The 13,131-nt window shown below is 44.2% G+C and overlaps 1 protein-coding gene across 4 annotated transcripts in view; it reads right to left on the minus strand.

Moving 5' to 3' along the window:
- The window catches only part of CAMK1D (calcium/calmodulin dependent protein kinase ID), a 225,070-nt gene that overhangs the window by 131,253 nt on the left and 80,686 nt on the right, over nucleotides 1-13,131 (minus strand). For all 4 annotated transcript variants that reach the window (XM_054631829.2, XM_077179235.1, XM_054631830.2 and 1 more), the window contains exon 2: nucleotides 1,203-1,334. In XM_054631829.2, coding sequence (XP_054487804.1) covers nucleotides 1,203-1,334 — 132 coding nt within the window. The remainder of the gene's footprint in view (nucleotides 1-1,202; nucleotides 1,335-13,131) is intronic.

Raw genomic sequence — 13,131 nt, forward strand, 5'->3', positions numbered from 1 at the left:
CCACAGGAGAACCAGGGGACAAACCCATCAACACAGAGACTGTCAAGCTGTGGTTATTGGCCATTATTGCCTGCTTACAGACATGGCAATGGATGAGTTTTTTGACAGGCTCTCAATAACACCACACAGCAGGACAACATGCTGCTTTTCTCACTGGGTTTACCTTGCACTGACCCAAGGTGGGCTCAGCAATAGGAGGGCACTGCTACAAATATCTGTAGCTGTTTGGAGCCCCATTTATGTCTCTCCACCGAAAAGGATCCCCTCTGCCTGCTGAGATGTCTGAATTTGCCCTTGAGCCAGCTCCTTTGACTTAGGCTGGCTGAGCTCTTCATCCAGTTAGTTTTTAGGATCTGTTTTGTCATGTGGTGCCCAGATGATCAGCCTTCAGCTCTGACATGACCAAGCACTGGGGCAAGAAGTCCCACCTGGGACAGAAGTGCAGCAGGAATAAGAATGTCCCCATCCAGTGCAGAGCAGCTCTGTATAACTGTGCTGCCTTTAACTCAATGAGAAGGCACTTTTAGAAGTTTAAAACACACTACATGAACCAATCCTAAAGTAACCAATCTCTTTCTAATTCCCAGAATGAAAGTCAAGGGTGATAAGTTCAGATCCAAATGTCTCAAGTCAGGTGAGATGAATCCCACCTTCAGGGCATAAAATGAGGAAGAGGTAAGGATCAAGCCTCTAATAACTACAATGAATTCACAGAAATTGTGAAATTCCTTTTTCTTACCCATGTATTCCAGCCAAAGTAAGGGAAAAAAACCACATCTCCCTTCCAGAAGTACAGAGGTACCACTCATCTTTATGGCACAGGTTAACACCATCTCCTATGACAATCCATGGCATGGCATCATTTTAGAGCAATTAGTAACAGATATTTAAAAAATATCACCCTGCTCCTGCTCTGCTCAAATCCTGTGACACAACTGCTGACATTCTTAGTGGATAAAGTCACTTTATGGCATCACAGACTTACTCTAGCCTCACTCCTTTCCCATTCTGCAGTTGTGTGGCTGCATTAATATGAAAGAAGAGCATTTCTCAAAACATTTTCAGTACCATTTAAATTTGCATGATCTTGTCTGCCTGTGATGGGCTGAACAACTTTTCATTCACATTTGTCAATCACTGTTCCTCGAATGCAGGGGAGTTTAGCTGAAGCAAAGGGGCAGAAATGAAGGTCTGGTACTCACTTTCTCAGCACTGCAATTTCATTCTCTATGCTGCTTTCCTTCCCCTTCAGTGCCTTCTTGGGAATGCATTTGACTGCAAAGAGTTTCCCACTCGCTCTCTCTTCAGCCAAAACAACTTCAGAGAATGCACCCCTGAAAGAAGAGAAGAAAAGCCCTGGTTGAAAGGTGTGGTTTTTCTTTGAAACCTGTTAACTGAAACACAACCATTGAACATAGTTCTTCTGGTGTCCTTTGGAAGCTGCTCTTGTTAAACACAGAAATGACATTACAAACATCTTTCTTTGCCTTTACAAACATATGGAGACATTCACACTCATGCAGTGCATTAAAGGCTTACCAAACAACCATTTTAATAAAGAACCATCATCCAACAGAGATATGAGCAGAGCTTGAAAATGAGAAAGTACCATTTCTGTACACAGGGGCATGGACCATAGCCTGGCTTGGTGGATGAGGAACTTTTCCCCTTTCTGAGATTTTTGGAGGTTTAATTCACAAAGCAGCCCGAAGTCCCCAGGGCTAAGTGACACACCAGTGTCAGGAGTGCTCCTGGTTCCTCAGCCACCACAAGAGGTCAGGGCCCCCACTCTGGTCCTGCCTGGGCTTCTCCTCACCATTGAATCAACCCTGACTCAGACTGCATCAGAATTTCTCTATGCATGCAAGGATATTCCACAGCACAAACTGATGTGTGTAACCACTAAAGCCAAAGAATTGGATTAAATCACAAGTCTAAACATTGGCCTTAGTAGCAGCCTCCCTATGGTTACCCCAAGAGGGTTACACAAATAAAGAAACATCATCACAGCAGCCAATTGCCAAAAATGGGCACTGCCCCTCCTTCACTGGGTTATTTCATAACAGTGTATTATTCCTTGCACTGTCAGTGCTTCCTCCCAAGCTTCTGGGCCTAACCAAGAAGAGGCCAGGAAAACATCACAGTCAGTGCTATACACACATTTTTTTGGTTTCCAGATTTTTTGAGCATTTGAGCATCATTCAGACTCTGCTACTCTGGACAGACTTTGCAGTGGTACAATAGGACCATCCTTATATCTGGAACTTGGTACTGGTTTAGCAGCAAGGTATTGGGCCAGAGGGAGCATTGACCTGATGAGGAACAGCAAATAATTTTTCCTACTCACCAAAACCCTCTCCTGAAGCACCCACTTGGTCCAAGAGAGATCAGTCCAAGGGCTTTTCTAACCCAATGACAGCTGAAGGATCAGGGTGAGCAATCTGGTCTAACAGAAGGGGTTTGCAGCTATATGATCATGAAAGCTCCTGCCAACCCAAAGCATTCCTTGATTCTATGATTCTGTGAAGGTTTGTGTTTTATTTATAAGAAATAAAAACAATCTTCCCTTTATTATTTCTCCTAATTAGCAGATTATTCTGCTCTCCTACACAGCTCACTCTGATAAATGCTCAGAGGGTGCTGAGCAAACCCAACCATGCTCCAGCCTGCTCTTCAAAGGTTGATGTTTGGTCACAGCCTCATCTGGCTACCACCAACTTTCTCTGGCTTGCATTCCTGACAACTGCTGCTTATCTAGATGTTTTGTGGATAAACAAAAGAATTTCCTTTCCTGGACAGGCTCCTCCTTTTTAGGTCATGCACTTGGATGACACAAGCAGGCTGCTGTGACCTCACCAGCAGCTCCTGAGCTGCAAAACAGCCACATGAATCACGAGTGGATAAGCAAAAGGAAGAGGCTTCTGCTCTGGAAACAAAGTACCTGTTCACCCAGAAATGCTTTTGTAGCCAGCAGATAGGGAAGTAGTGATAGTGAAATTGAGGAAAAAAGGCTTTTGCATGCTGTTCTACAGCAGATGTTTGACAGCTCGTCCACGTGGGGCAGTGGTCCTCTGAATCAAGAAATGTTTTGCCTCATTTTCACTAAAAAGGACAGACTATGGCTACATTTATGCCACTTGGAGTAGCAGAATGATTTCCTCTTTTCTGCTCTGTGTATAATCCACCACAGCATGTCAGAGCATCACAGGCTCCAGTTTAGGGTCCTCACAGCTGAAAGTGGTTTGCACAAATAAGCCACCCAGAGTGTTCTTAATTGTGTTATTTCCTTTCCTGTTATTGACAGCCCTAGCCATTCAATTCACCAAATAAGGTTTTCATCCTGACCCTCATGCTTGGGACAGCCAGACCAGAACTGCAATGAAACCCTTTTGCTGGAAAGCCCTGAGACCTCTGGGTGCTTACCAGCCTTGGTTGCAGACCTGAGCACTCAGAAACTCACAGGGCTGCTCCCAGCTGTATTTCATGAACCCCTCAAGTCCCATCTGCTTAAGCTTTCAGCACAGCACTTCACTCCAGCTGTGTCTGGAACAGCCTCCTTGCCCTCAGTTAAATGGTGTTGGAAGCTGCAATATTCCCACCAGGAATATTATTTACTGATCACACAGCTCTCCCAGTGTTTATGATATTATAAAAATACAGGGAGCTCCCATCCCAATCTGCATTTCATTGCTGATCTCAGACAACAAAACAGAGGAAATCCCTTTATTTCCTCTCCACACAATATGGTTAACTTTGTGAAGCACCTCTTTTTCAGCTGGATTTGATTTCTTCCTCCACTTATCAGGACAGACATGGTTTCCTTGCTTGGAAAGAGCCTCTGTGAATTTAAATGAAATTTTTTTGTGGAGTTCTGCAATACTCATGAAACCCAATTCCCTATCTCCTTAACAGCCTTTCTCATTACAGCATGAAATAACCTGAAGCTCAGCTGAAGTGTCTAGTCCCATGTCAACCCCAGGCACGGACAGGGTGCTTTTTTACATTGATTTTTATATGAGGCCATGGCATGAAATTGCTAATGCTGGGAAGAGCAATGGGAGGGGGAGAGCTGGGATGGATCTGCTGGGAAGGCAGGAGGGAGATGTGAGGAGGCAGGAGTGAGGCAGTCTGCATTATTCTGTGCACTTCATACACCCCTGGGCTCACAGAGCAAGGGAGGGGGCACAGCAATGACTCAGTGCACAAAAGAAAGAGAAGTGAAGTGCTGGAAGGAAAGAGAAGGAAGGGAACAGATGCAGAGAGGGATCAGAGTGTTAAACAGAGACTCAGCAATATAGGGCAAGAAGAAAGAAAGGGTGGGAGGGAGCACCAGCAAGGGAGAGGCAGCAAAGGCACTCCTGGAGTCTGGGAAGAGTCAAAATACTGAATAGATGGGCAAGCAATTATCTCATAGTTTCAAACATGCAGCTGAAGTCATCCACCCTTAATGACACAGTTCAGCCTCCACTAAACCCCTCTTGACTCAGGCATGAATAGGTAAATATCAGAGAGAAAGCCACAAAGACAAGGCTGCTCATTTTCTTGCTAACAGCAACATATCCTACAGCAAATCCCCAGCTTCTCAAAAAAGTTGCTCAGAACTACCAGCTCAGCAGGCTTGCTAAAGATTTTTTCTACCCAAAAGAAATTAATACTTCCTTTAAAATCATTATATTAATGAAAAAAAAGCAATTCATTTCTAAGAATTAATTACAATTCTTTATTGAGATTTAAAATGTAGTTTTGTACAAAGTTTTAGATAGAAGTTTGGGGTAGGAAAATATTGCATTTTACACCATCAACATGACAGGACTTTTATGAAAAGGCCATGGCTTCCATTAAACATCATCAAGCAGTGCTGTATGATAAAAATGAATAAACCAAATGTCATGCTGTGATATAGATTTTTTAAAATTGGGATAAGAGGTTAGCTAGTTAAAAATTATGATTGTAAATGTGTCTGCAATGGTTGGGATGCACCATTCCCTTCAGTGGGAAGGAGGTAAATGCAACCTTTCCAACATGCTCAGGGACAAAATCTGCACCTCTCCAAAGAAAAGCTTCCAAATCCCTCAGGAATTTTCCCTGTCCCGCCTGCAGATGATAGCAAACAAGCAAAAAAGTATCATGGCTTTGAGGAAGTAGGACAGGGGTGGAAATGGGTAAGCAAGAAACTTCTGCAAAGTGAAACCACTTTCAGCTGCCAAAATCCGTGTGCGGCAACGACCTATTTTTGAAAGTTTTGACCATATTATCATTTACCTGGAGGAATTGCTCTTTTCAAACTTCTAATTAAGGCATGGAATAAGTTCATTATTTAGATCACTTCCAAATGAATTAGGAACAATGTAAGGAAAAAAAAAGATGTCAAAGAACTTGTTGAGTGACATTGAGATAATTGCAAATTCTAGAGGGTGCTTGAGATGTTTTGACTCCTCACCCCTTTGCAAACACCTGGACTGTGCAGTATCCTATAAGATGCCAATTTTTTAAAGTTTTGATCCATTTAAATTATTTCTCATGCATTATTTATCTTTTATTTAGATTTAAAGATTATAATTTCAAGATTAACATCGAAATATGAACATTATTCATACCCAAACAGACTGGATTTTCTGTGAGAAAGCAGTGGCTGCAAGGCTAGGCTATCCTGCAGATCAAAGCAAAATAAAGAACAAGTAAGTTTTTCCTTCTTCTGTTGGAACTATAACTTATTATGAACATTTAATTTCTGAAATACAATGAACAGCATATACTGAGACAGCAAATCTGTTCTCATTCAACAAAAAAATTGCTGTGACAAAAATACTGACAAAATGAAGACAAAGCTGATGGAGGGACAGAACTTCATTTTTTCCATTCAGCCTCAATGTTGAGCAGTTTTCCACTGCATTAGCAGGTGCTCTGCCACACTAAGTCAACAGACATAGCCAGGAAACAGATTTCACATCTTCAGGCTGCATATAGCTAATGTTCTTAATTATTGCACAATTGGCTTCCCATGTGCACTTTGCCCTGGCCAAACCAGGGGGGGGAAAAAGTGAACACTCAACATGTGAAAAATATACCATGTCCATCCACCCTGAGACAGAAAGTCTGATTGAATCAAAGGGGGACAAATCAAACTAAAGGTCATTTTTATAGTGTGGCTTTGGCAGCCACACTCAAATTCTGCTCCTTGATTCTCCAAAGAAAGGTGACTTTGGACTGCACCACAAACAGAGGGAAAAAAGTCTTTGTTAGCATTTTCACAGCTTCTTCCATGGGCCTCAAGGAGTTAACTGCAGGATGAGCTCAAGCTCTGTGTAACACACCAGGGGGTTCTGGTCCTGCAAACCACTTTTCTACCAAGCCATTTTTCTGCACAACTCATGGTCTCTCTTTTGGCTTTTTTTTTTTTAATTTTCTATTCAGTTGTTTTTGTAAATACCTCCTCACTCTCCTCACACATCATGCAGGTGCATCCCAACACAAACCCAACTAAAGCTGGAAATAAAGATTTTTATTCCAAAGTCATGTCTATCAGTGTTCTGACAGCTGCATGAAAATGAATTTACAATTCAATTCAATAGTTTGGTGATGTCTGAATGCAAAGTTAAAAACACAAAAGTGTGGAGAGGGTTTTTAGCCAGCCAACAGGAAAGGAGAAGGATTTTGGGACTGTGCTACACATGGTACAGGAACCAAATTCTCTACATATTCCCAAGAACTGAATATAAATTCATGCAAAAAGCTGACTAATCTGGTGGCAGCCATCTATGCTTTAGAGCACAAATACTTTTTCTAGCTATTTTCATTCATCAAACACACAGTTCCAAGCCTGCAGCCCCTTCTATGGCAATGCTTCCTCTGCCTGGGCAAGAGCACAACAACTGGGCTCACTGTATTAACACCGGTATTTTTAGCCTCCCTACTCATTTAATTTCCACTAAGCCTCCCAGCCACGACTGAAAATGCTGTTTCCTACCTTGGGGCCCCACGAGTGCCTGCTCTAACAGCAGAATGGCCCTGCCCTGGGCAGTGTCTGACCCCAGTTCCCCTCTCCAGGGCTGGTCCCAATCCCTGCCCGCAGTGATGATGCCGTGGAGGTGCCTGATGCTGCAGCTGGGGCTGTTCTTAACCCACCACAGATGATGAACAGCACTTCCCACTGTGCCAAAATGCTGCTGCTATACCCTGATGGACACTCCAACAATGGCAAGGGGCACAGAAACTCTTTGCTGGGTGTTCCTGCAGCAAGAAGCTGCTTTCTGGAGCACTGAGACCTTTCCCTGTGCCCTGAGCCATTGCCCCATGGCCATTCCCTTCCTGGAGCACTGAGACCTTGCCCTGAGCCCTGAGCCATTGCCCCATGGCCATTCCCTTCCTGGAGCACTCACACCTTGCCCTGAACCATTGCCCCATGGCCATTCCCTTCCTGGAGCACTCACACCTTGCCCTGAGCCATTGCCCCATGGCCATTCCCTTCCTGGAGCACTCACACCTTGCCCTGAGCCATTGCCCCATGGCCATTCCCTTCCTGGAGCACTCACACCTTTCCCTGTGTTCTGAGCCATTGCCCCATGGCCATTCCCTTCCTGGAGCACTCACACCTTTCCCTGTGCCCTGAGCCATTGCCCCATGGCCATTCCCTTCCTGGAGCACTGAGACCTTTCCCTGTGCCCTGAGCCATTGCCCCATGGCCATTCCCTTTCTGGAGCACTCACACCTTTCCCTGTGCCCTGAGCCATTGCCCCATGGCCATTCCCTTTCTGGAGCACTCACACCTTGCCCTGAGCCATTGCCCCATGGCCATTCCCTTTCTGGAGCACTCACACCTTTCTGTGTTCCCTGAGCCATTGCCCCATGGCCATTCCCTCAGCATTTTGTCCAAGATATCCTAAAATCACCGTGAGCTTGCAGTGAGCAGCCACAGCATGAAAGGACCCTGGAGTCACCATGCCCAGGGTTGGGGAGCACAAAATCCTGAATTGCAGACTTTTCTTTCAGTCATTCTGCTGCTTCCCCTTTAACAACAGGTTTGGGAGGAGATAACCCCATCAATACCCAAATCTCTGCTGGGGCTTATAGCCATGACAGAGCCACCCAACAATAAATGCCACACTATAGGCAGAGCTTCTTTGTTCACCTCCTTTTAAACCAGTTGGGTTTCCACTTACCATTTCAGTCTGCAACATAATGAGCAGCACAAAGCTTTGGTCTTGTGTAGCCACCAAGAGATTTCCTATTTGTTTGGATTTAACTTCTGTTTTTTGTGGGTACTACTGTCTACAGTTACAACAGCTTAGTGTTTTGACAGTTTTTGTCACCAGAGTCAGCTGCAAGAATTTTAATGCCCATTTGAGGCTTATAATTTCTTCTAGTTTAGCTGCTCAATATTTAATAATCTCAGGGAAAGAAAAAAAAAGAGCCCACCCACTAAAAGAACTGGGATTAAGATTGGAAATCCATGTCAGCTACTTAAAGGAAAGCTACTTAGAGGAAAGAGACTTCTATGAAGCCAGAAAACCCAGATTTAAAGTTGCACAGCATAAAGCATGAATTTATGACAATATAGTCAAGGTGGTTTCCCTCACAGCCCTGGACCCCCTTCACCAGAAGGCAACAACCCCCTTAGAGGGAAACAATGATTTTCACTCAAGGAGAACATCCGTGGAAACGATGTGAACCATTCTGTAGCTGGGATTAATTCTTTACTCCAGGATGAATTCCAAGGTCACAGCAGGGCATGGCACACACCACCAGCCCCTCTTGTCACTCCAGCTCACACAGCAGCAGGGTGAAGGCACCAAAACACCCAACCAAGGAGACTTCCAGCCAAGAAAAGCCACCAGGTGCAGAGCAGAACAAGGCGTGCAAGCTTCAGTGCCTTAAGATTTGGGTTCAAAGATGAATGAACCACACAAGGCACAGAAATTAAGCCAAAAAAAGAAAGTTTCTGAAGAACCTCCTCCCTCTCTAAGATGAACTAATTTGTTTGAGCTGCCTGGTGTATGCTAATTTAATAGGATGCTATGCAGTCTGTTGTGAGACAGTGATGCATGGATGCTAAAAAGGGAAACTGGCCCAGCTCAGCTCCCCAGTCGTGTTTGTTATTACAGTCATTTTCTTTCCTGAACTGTTTGCTCCTTTCTGATTAATCCTGACCCCTATTAGAAAGGGAAGTATTGTCTTTAAAGGCCTATTACATTTACATTACATCCTCTGTGGCAGTCACAGTAAAGCTATTAAGAAAAACATAAAACATACAGTTCTCTGTACTGAGATCTTCCTTCCATTATACTCTTCACAAATGAGCTGTTAAGCAGGTTTTTTTTCCCCCCACTGATGATCACTTGCCTTCCAAAGTGAATATTTAAGTACCTTTTTTTCCACTTTCATCTTATGAGTCAAAAGGAGCTCATCGTCTCGCAGGGTTTATCTGATGGCAGCATTCTCACAAGAAAATAACCTTTTTTCTTCTAGGAATGACCTCAAGCCTTTCTAGAGGCATAAGTGATCTCCATGATTTTTTTTTCAAAGCATTTCCCTATTCTAACACTGACACATGCAGAGTCTATTATTTCTGGAGATCTTATCTGGCGATATTAAGTAGATTACACCAATTTGAAAGAGCCTGGTTCTTCTTCTTCTTCTTCTTTCTCCACATGGAAACTCAAGAAAAGATCTGTCCCAGTGTGTCATTCTCCAAGAGGCTGAATCAATTATAGAACAAGGAGATGATATTGTAGCAAAGCAAAGCAAGGCAGACACCGTAGTTTTGCTTCCAACAATTCCTACATTCCAACATTCCTACATTCCTACATTCCTTCTACAGAGATCTGTAGTGAAGGTGGAATTATCCACTGCCCAAAGATCAAATACTTTGCAGCTGTGAGTAATCCATGGGAAACTCCCATTTAGCCAAGAGTTTCACCTAAAGGTGTCTGGAACTTCACAAATCCAAGATACAAAAGTCTGCACAGCACCTCATTCATTCAAGTGGCATTTCTTTCTCTACAAAATGAAGCCACAGTGTCAGTTCTGGTAGCCTTCCCCAGTGCTCAGAGGTAAAGGATTGTATTCCTTGAGCTGTGATTTTCAAACACCAACCCTGCCTTTCATGAGCTGCACTGCCCATTCCACAGGTGAGGGCCTTGAGGAGCAGGAACGCTATGGACTGATGTGGCACCTGGGGACATGGTTTGCTGGTGAAGATGGCAGCATTAACCGCCAGACTCAGTGGTCCTGGAGGTATTTTCCAACTTTAACAATTCTGTGACTGTTATTTAATTTCATTACTTAAAAGCTGGGAGCTTTGCATCGTCTAAAAGTGCACATTCCTGTTGTACTTTGAAAAGCATCTGCAGCAGATGCTTATGCCCTACCCAAAATTAAGGACAGCACACTGTCATTAATTAATTAATGACAGCCATTGTTTGTCTGTAGGATCCTTAAACCCTGTCAGCCAAAACCCCCTGTTCCATTTGCTGCACGACTTTGGTCACAGAGATCACCTGGGATGCCCAGCCATTAGTGCAGATGATCACAGCATGGTTTTGCCTATTCTAAGGGCAAATTTAGATTAGATAACTGCACCATGAAACCAGTGCACATCTCCCAGCACCTGCCTTTCCCACTGCAATCCTCCAGATCCAATGTGGAGCCCCAGTCAGGAAGCACCTCCATGAATGTGATGAGCAGCCACTGAAAGAGGAGGCCACAGGGTTCAGGGCTGTCACAAGCACAGCTGAACAACTCCCATTGTCCACGAGCCCTTCTGTGCTCTGTGAAACTCTAATTGGCCTGTTCTCATCCTGCTGCCTCAGCCAGCCCTGCAGATCCATTTGAAATATCTGGGCTAAAAATGATGTGCATTTTGTATCCTTGCCCAATCCAAGTTGCAGATTAGAATTAAAAAAAAAAAAAAAAAACAAAAAAAAAAAAAAAAAACAAAAAAAAACAAAAAAAAAAAACAAGAGAGAGAGAGAGAAAAGACAATTCGGTATGGTGGAATACAAATAAATTGTTTTATAGCTCTGGTAGGAAAAGGCACTGCAGGATATTCAGAGCTCCATCTGCAGCTCTACTCCCAGTGGCCACCTCTCTAAACACAGGGAAGAGCATTTGCTTTTCTACTCCCCAGCCTCTTCACTCATGTATCCACATGTGGTTTCATGCCTGAGCTGAGGTACATTAAGAAACTCAGCGAACTGGTTTGCCTAGCAACTGGCAAGCTTGAAAATAAACACCCTGGCAAAGATTATTTCAGTCTAACTGCACACAAAGTTACCAGGGCCTTTGCAACTCACAGACACTTCTGCAAAAACAATTGCCACACTTTCCACTGTGCCACCCTCGGTCTTTCTCATGAAAACTGAGGGTAAAAAGGGGGTTTCTTTCAGCTTCTGCTGATGAGGAATTTCTCCATTACTCCATTTTCATGGTGCTGTGCTGAGACTACTGAGATTGTTTTCCAAATAGATTCAGCACCAGCACACCTTTCCCCCCATAAAGCCATGGTCACAATCCTCCCCACTGCTCTGAAGGCACATCTTTTGATGTCATGGAGTTACACAGGGATTGGCAGAAATAAACTCCCCAGGGAGATGTGAGGAACCAGAAGCTGCACCAGCTTCCATCCAAATCCTTCCCAGCCTAGCCATGGATCCAGATGAAGCAGGGAGCCAAAGAGTGATCCTCTGGGCATAGGGATGTCCTCCTATGTTGGAACACTTCAGCAGAAACAATAGAAACAATCTGACAGCAAGGCTGGTTCCCTTTATCTGAAATGCAATCACAGCACATTATGGTCTCACAATACAATGATGAGTTTCCCAGGAGATGCCTGCCACACGCCCTGACTGGTTTTAAAAATGAAGTTTCTCAGAACTGATTTCCACCTCAGGTTGACATGCTACACACACAGGGACAGTGCCACCTCTGTGCTTCCCATCCTTCATCTGGGTCCAGATAACCCAGCCCAGACCTTGGGCAGCAGGGGTGGCAGGCACCACAAAATGGCCCAAGAGCTGATGATGAGAACACAACTCCTCAAAGCTGACAGCAATAATTTCTGTGTTTCGTGGAAGCTGTTGCATAATTTCATGGACAGAAAGGAAGCAGTATCATTTCCTCCCAGGTGACCTGCACTCCACAAGTTTAAAGAACCCCAAAGGGGATGAGCTGTCAGGGGATAGGAGAAACTTCTTGCAAGAACAAAGAAGTGGTTAAAAGACAGAAAGCAGCATGGAATAAATGGTAAATCCATTTAATATCCAGTGTTAGGGATCACCAAGAAAGCAGCTTGCCACAGCCTGAAGGCTTTGTGTTGTTGGGATCCTTCTCCTCCCCAAAGGGAGGCTTCAAAGCCAGATCACTAGCAGGAAAGGAGCTCTTATGACATTCATGGCTGGAAGATCAAGGTACACAGCAGCTCCTGAAAGGCTCTGTGCCTCCAGACAGACCCATCATGCAGGGGAACACTGGCAGAGTGAGAAGGAATGAGCAGGACTGCAGGAATATCTCTCCTAATGCACTGTAAAGGCTACCTGGAAGCCAGTTCCCAAAAATACTGCAAAGAACAGGGCACTGGCAGCAGGCTGAGGAGCCAAGCTCTGCACGGTCCAGCTGGAAAAAGCTGCCACAGGTTGTGTGGGGTACAAAGGTGCTCTGGCTCAAACACCAGCCCACTGAACAGATGGGCTGCAGAGTATTCCAAACAGGTTAAAAGTTGATTAAAGAAAAAAATCAGAAAATATTCCAGAAATTTGGCTTCCTGGGGAGCTTCTGTTTATTGTCATTGAAAGGGCTTGAAGGGGAGGATGGGCTGGATACTCAACGCTGACAGCAAGGGCACAAGTTGATCCCTGGAATTTAGGAATATATCAAAATGAGACAGCATCTCTGCCCACCATGATCATATGGGGAGGTTCACCATGAAGAAATAACCTTTGAGCCCATTAAAAAATATAGAAAAATAACCTTTGAGCCCATGACCAGTCAAAAGGATGTACATGAAATTGTTGGAATAGCAGAAAAAACACGCTGCTTCCTTGGGGAAAAGTTTTGCTTTCTTCCAGGGGTAGGAATTTAATTTTAACAAAGAGCTTAAGAAATGGAGCTCGTGTAGAACAAGACATCCTCCCACCC

Source organism: Agelaius phoeniceus, chromosome 5 (assembly GCF_051311805.1).
Source record: "Agelaius phoeniceus isolate bAgePho1 chromosome 5, bAgePho1.hap1, whole genome shotgun sequence".
Lineage (NCBI taxonomy): Eukaryota > Metazoa > Chordata > Aves > Passeriformes > Icteridae > Agelaius > Agelaius phoeniceus.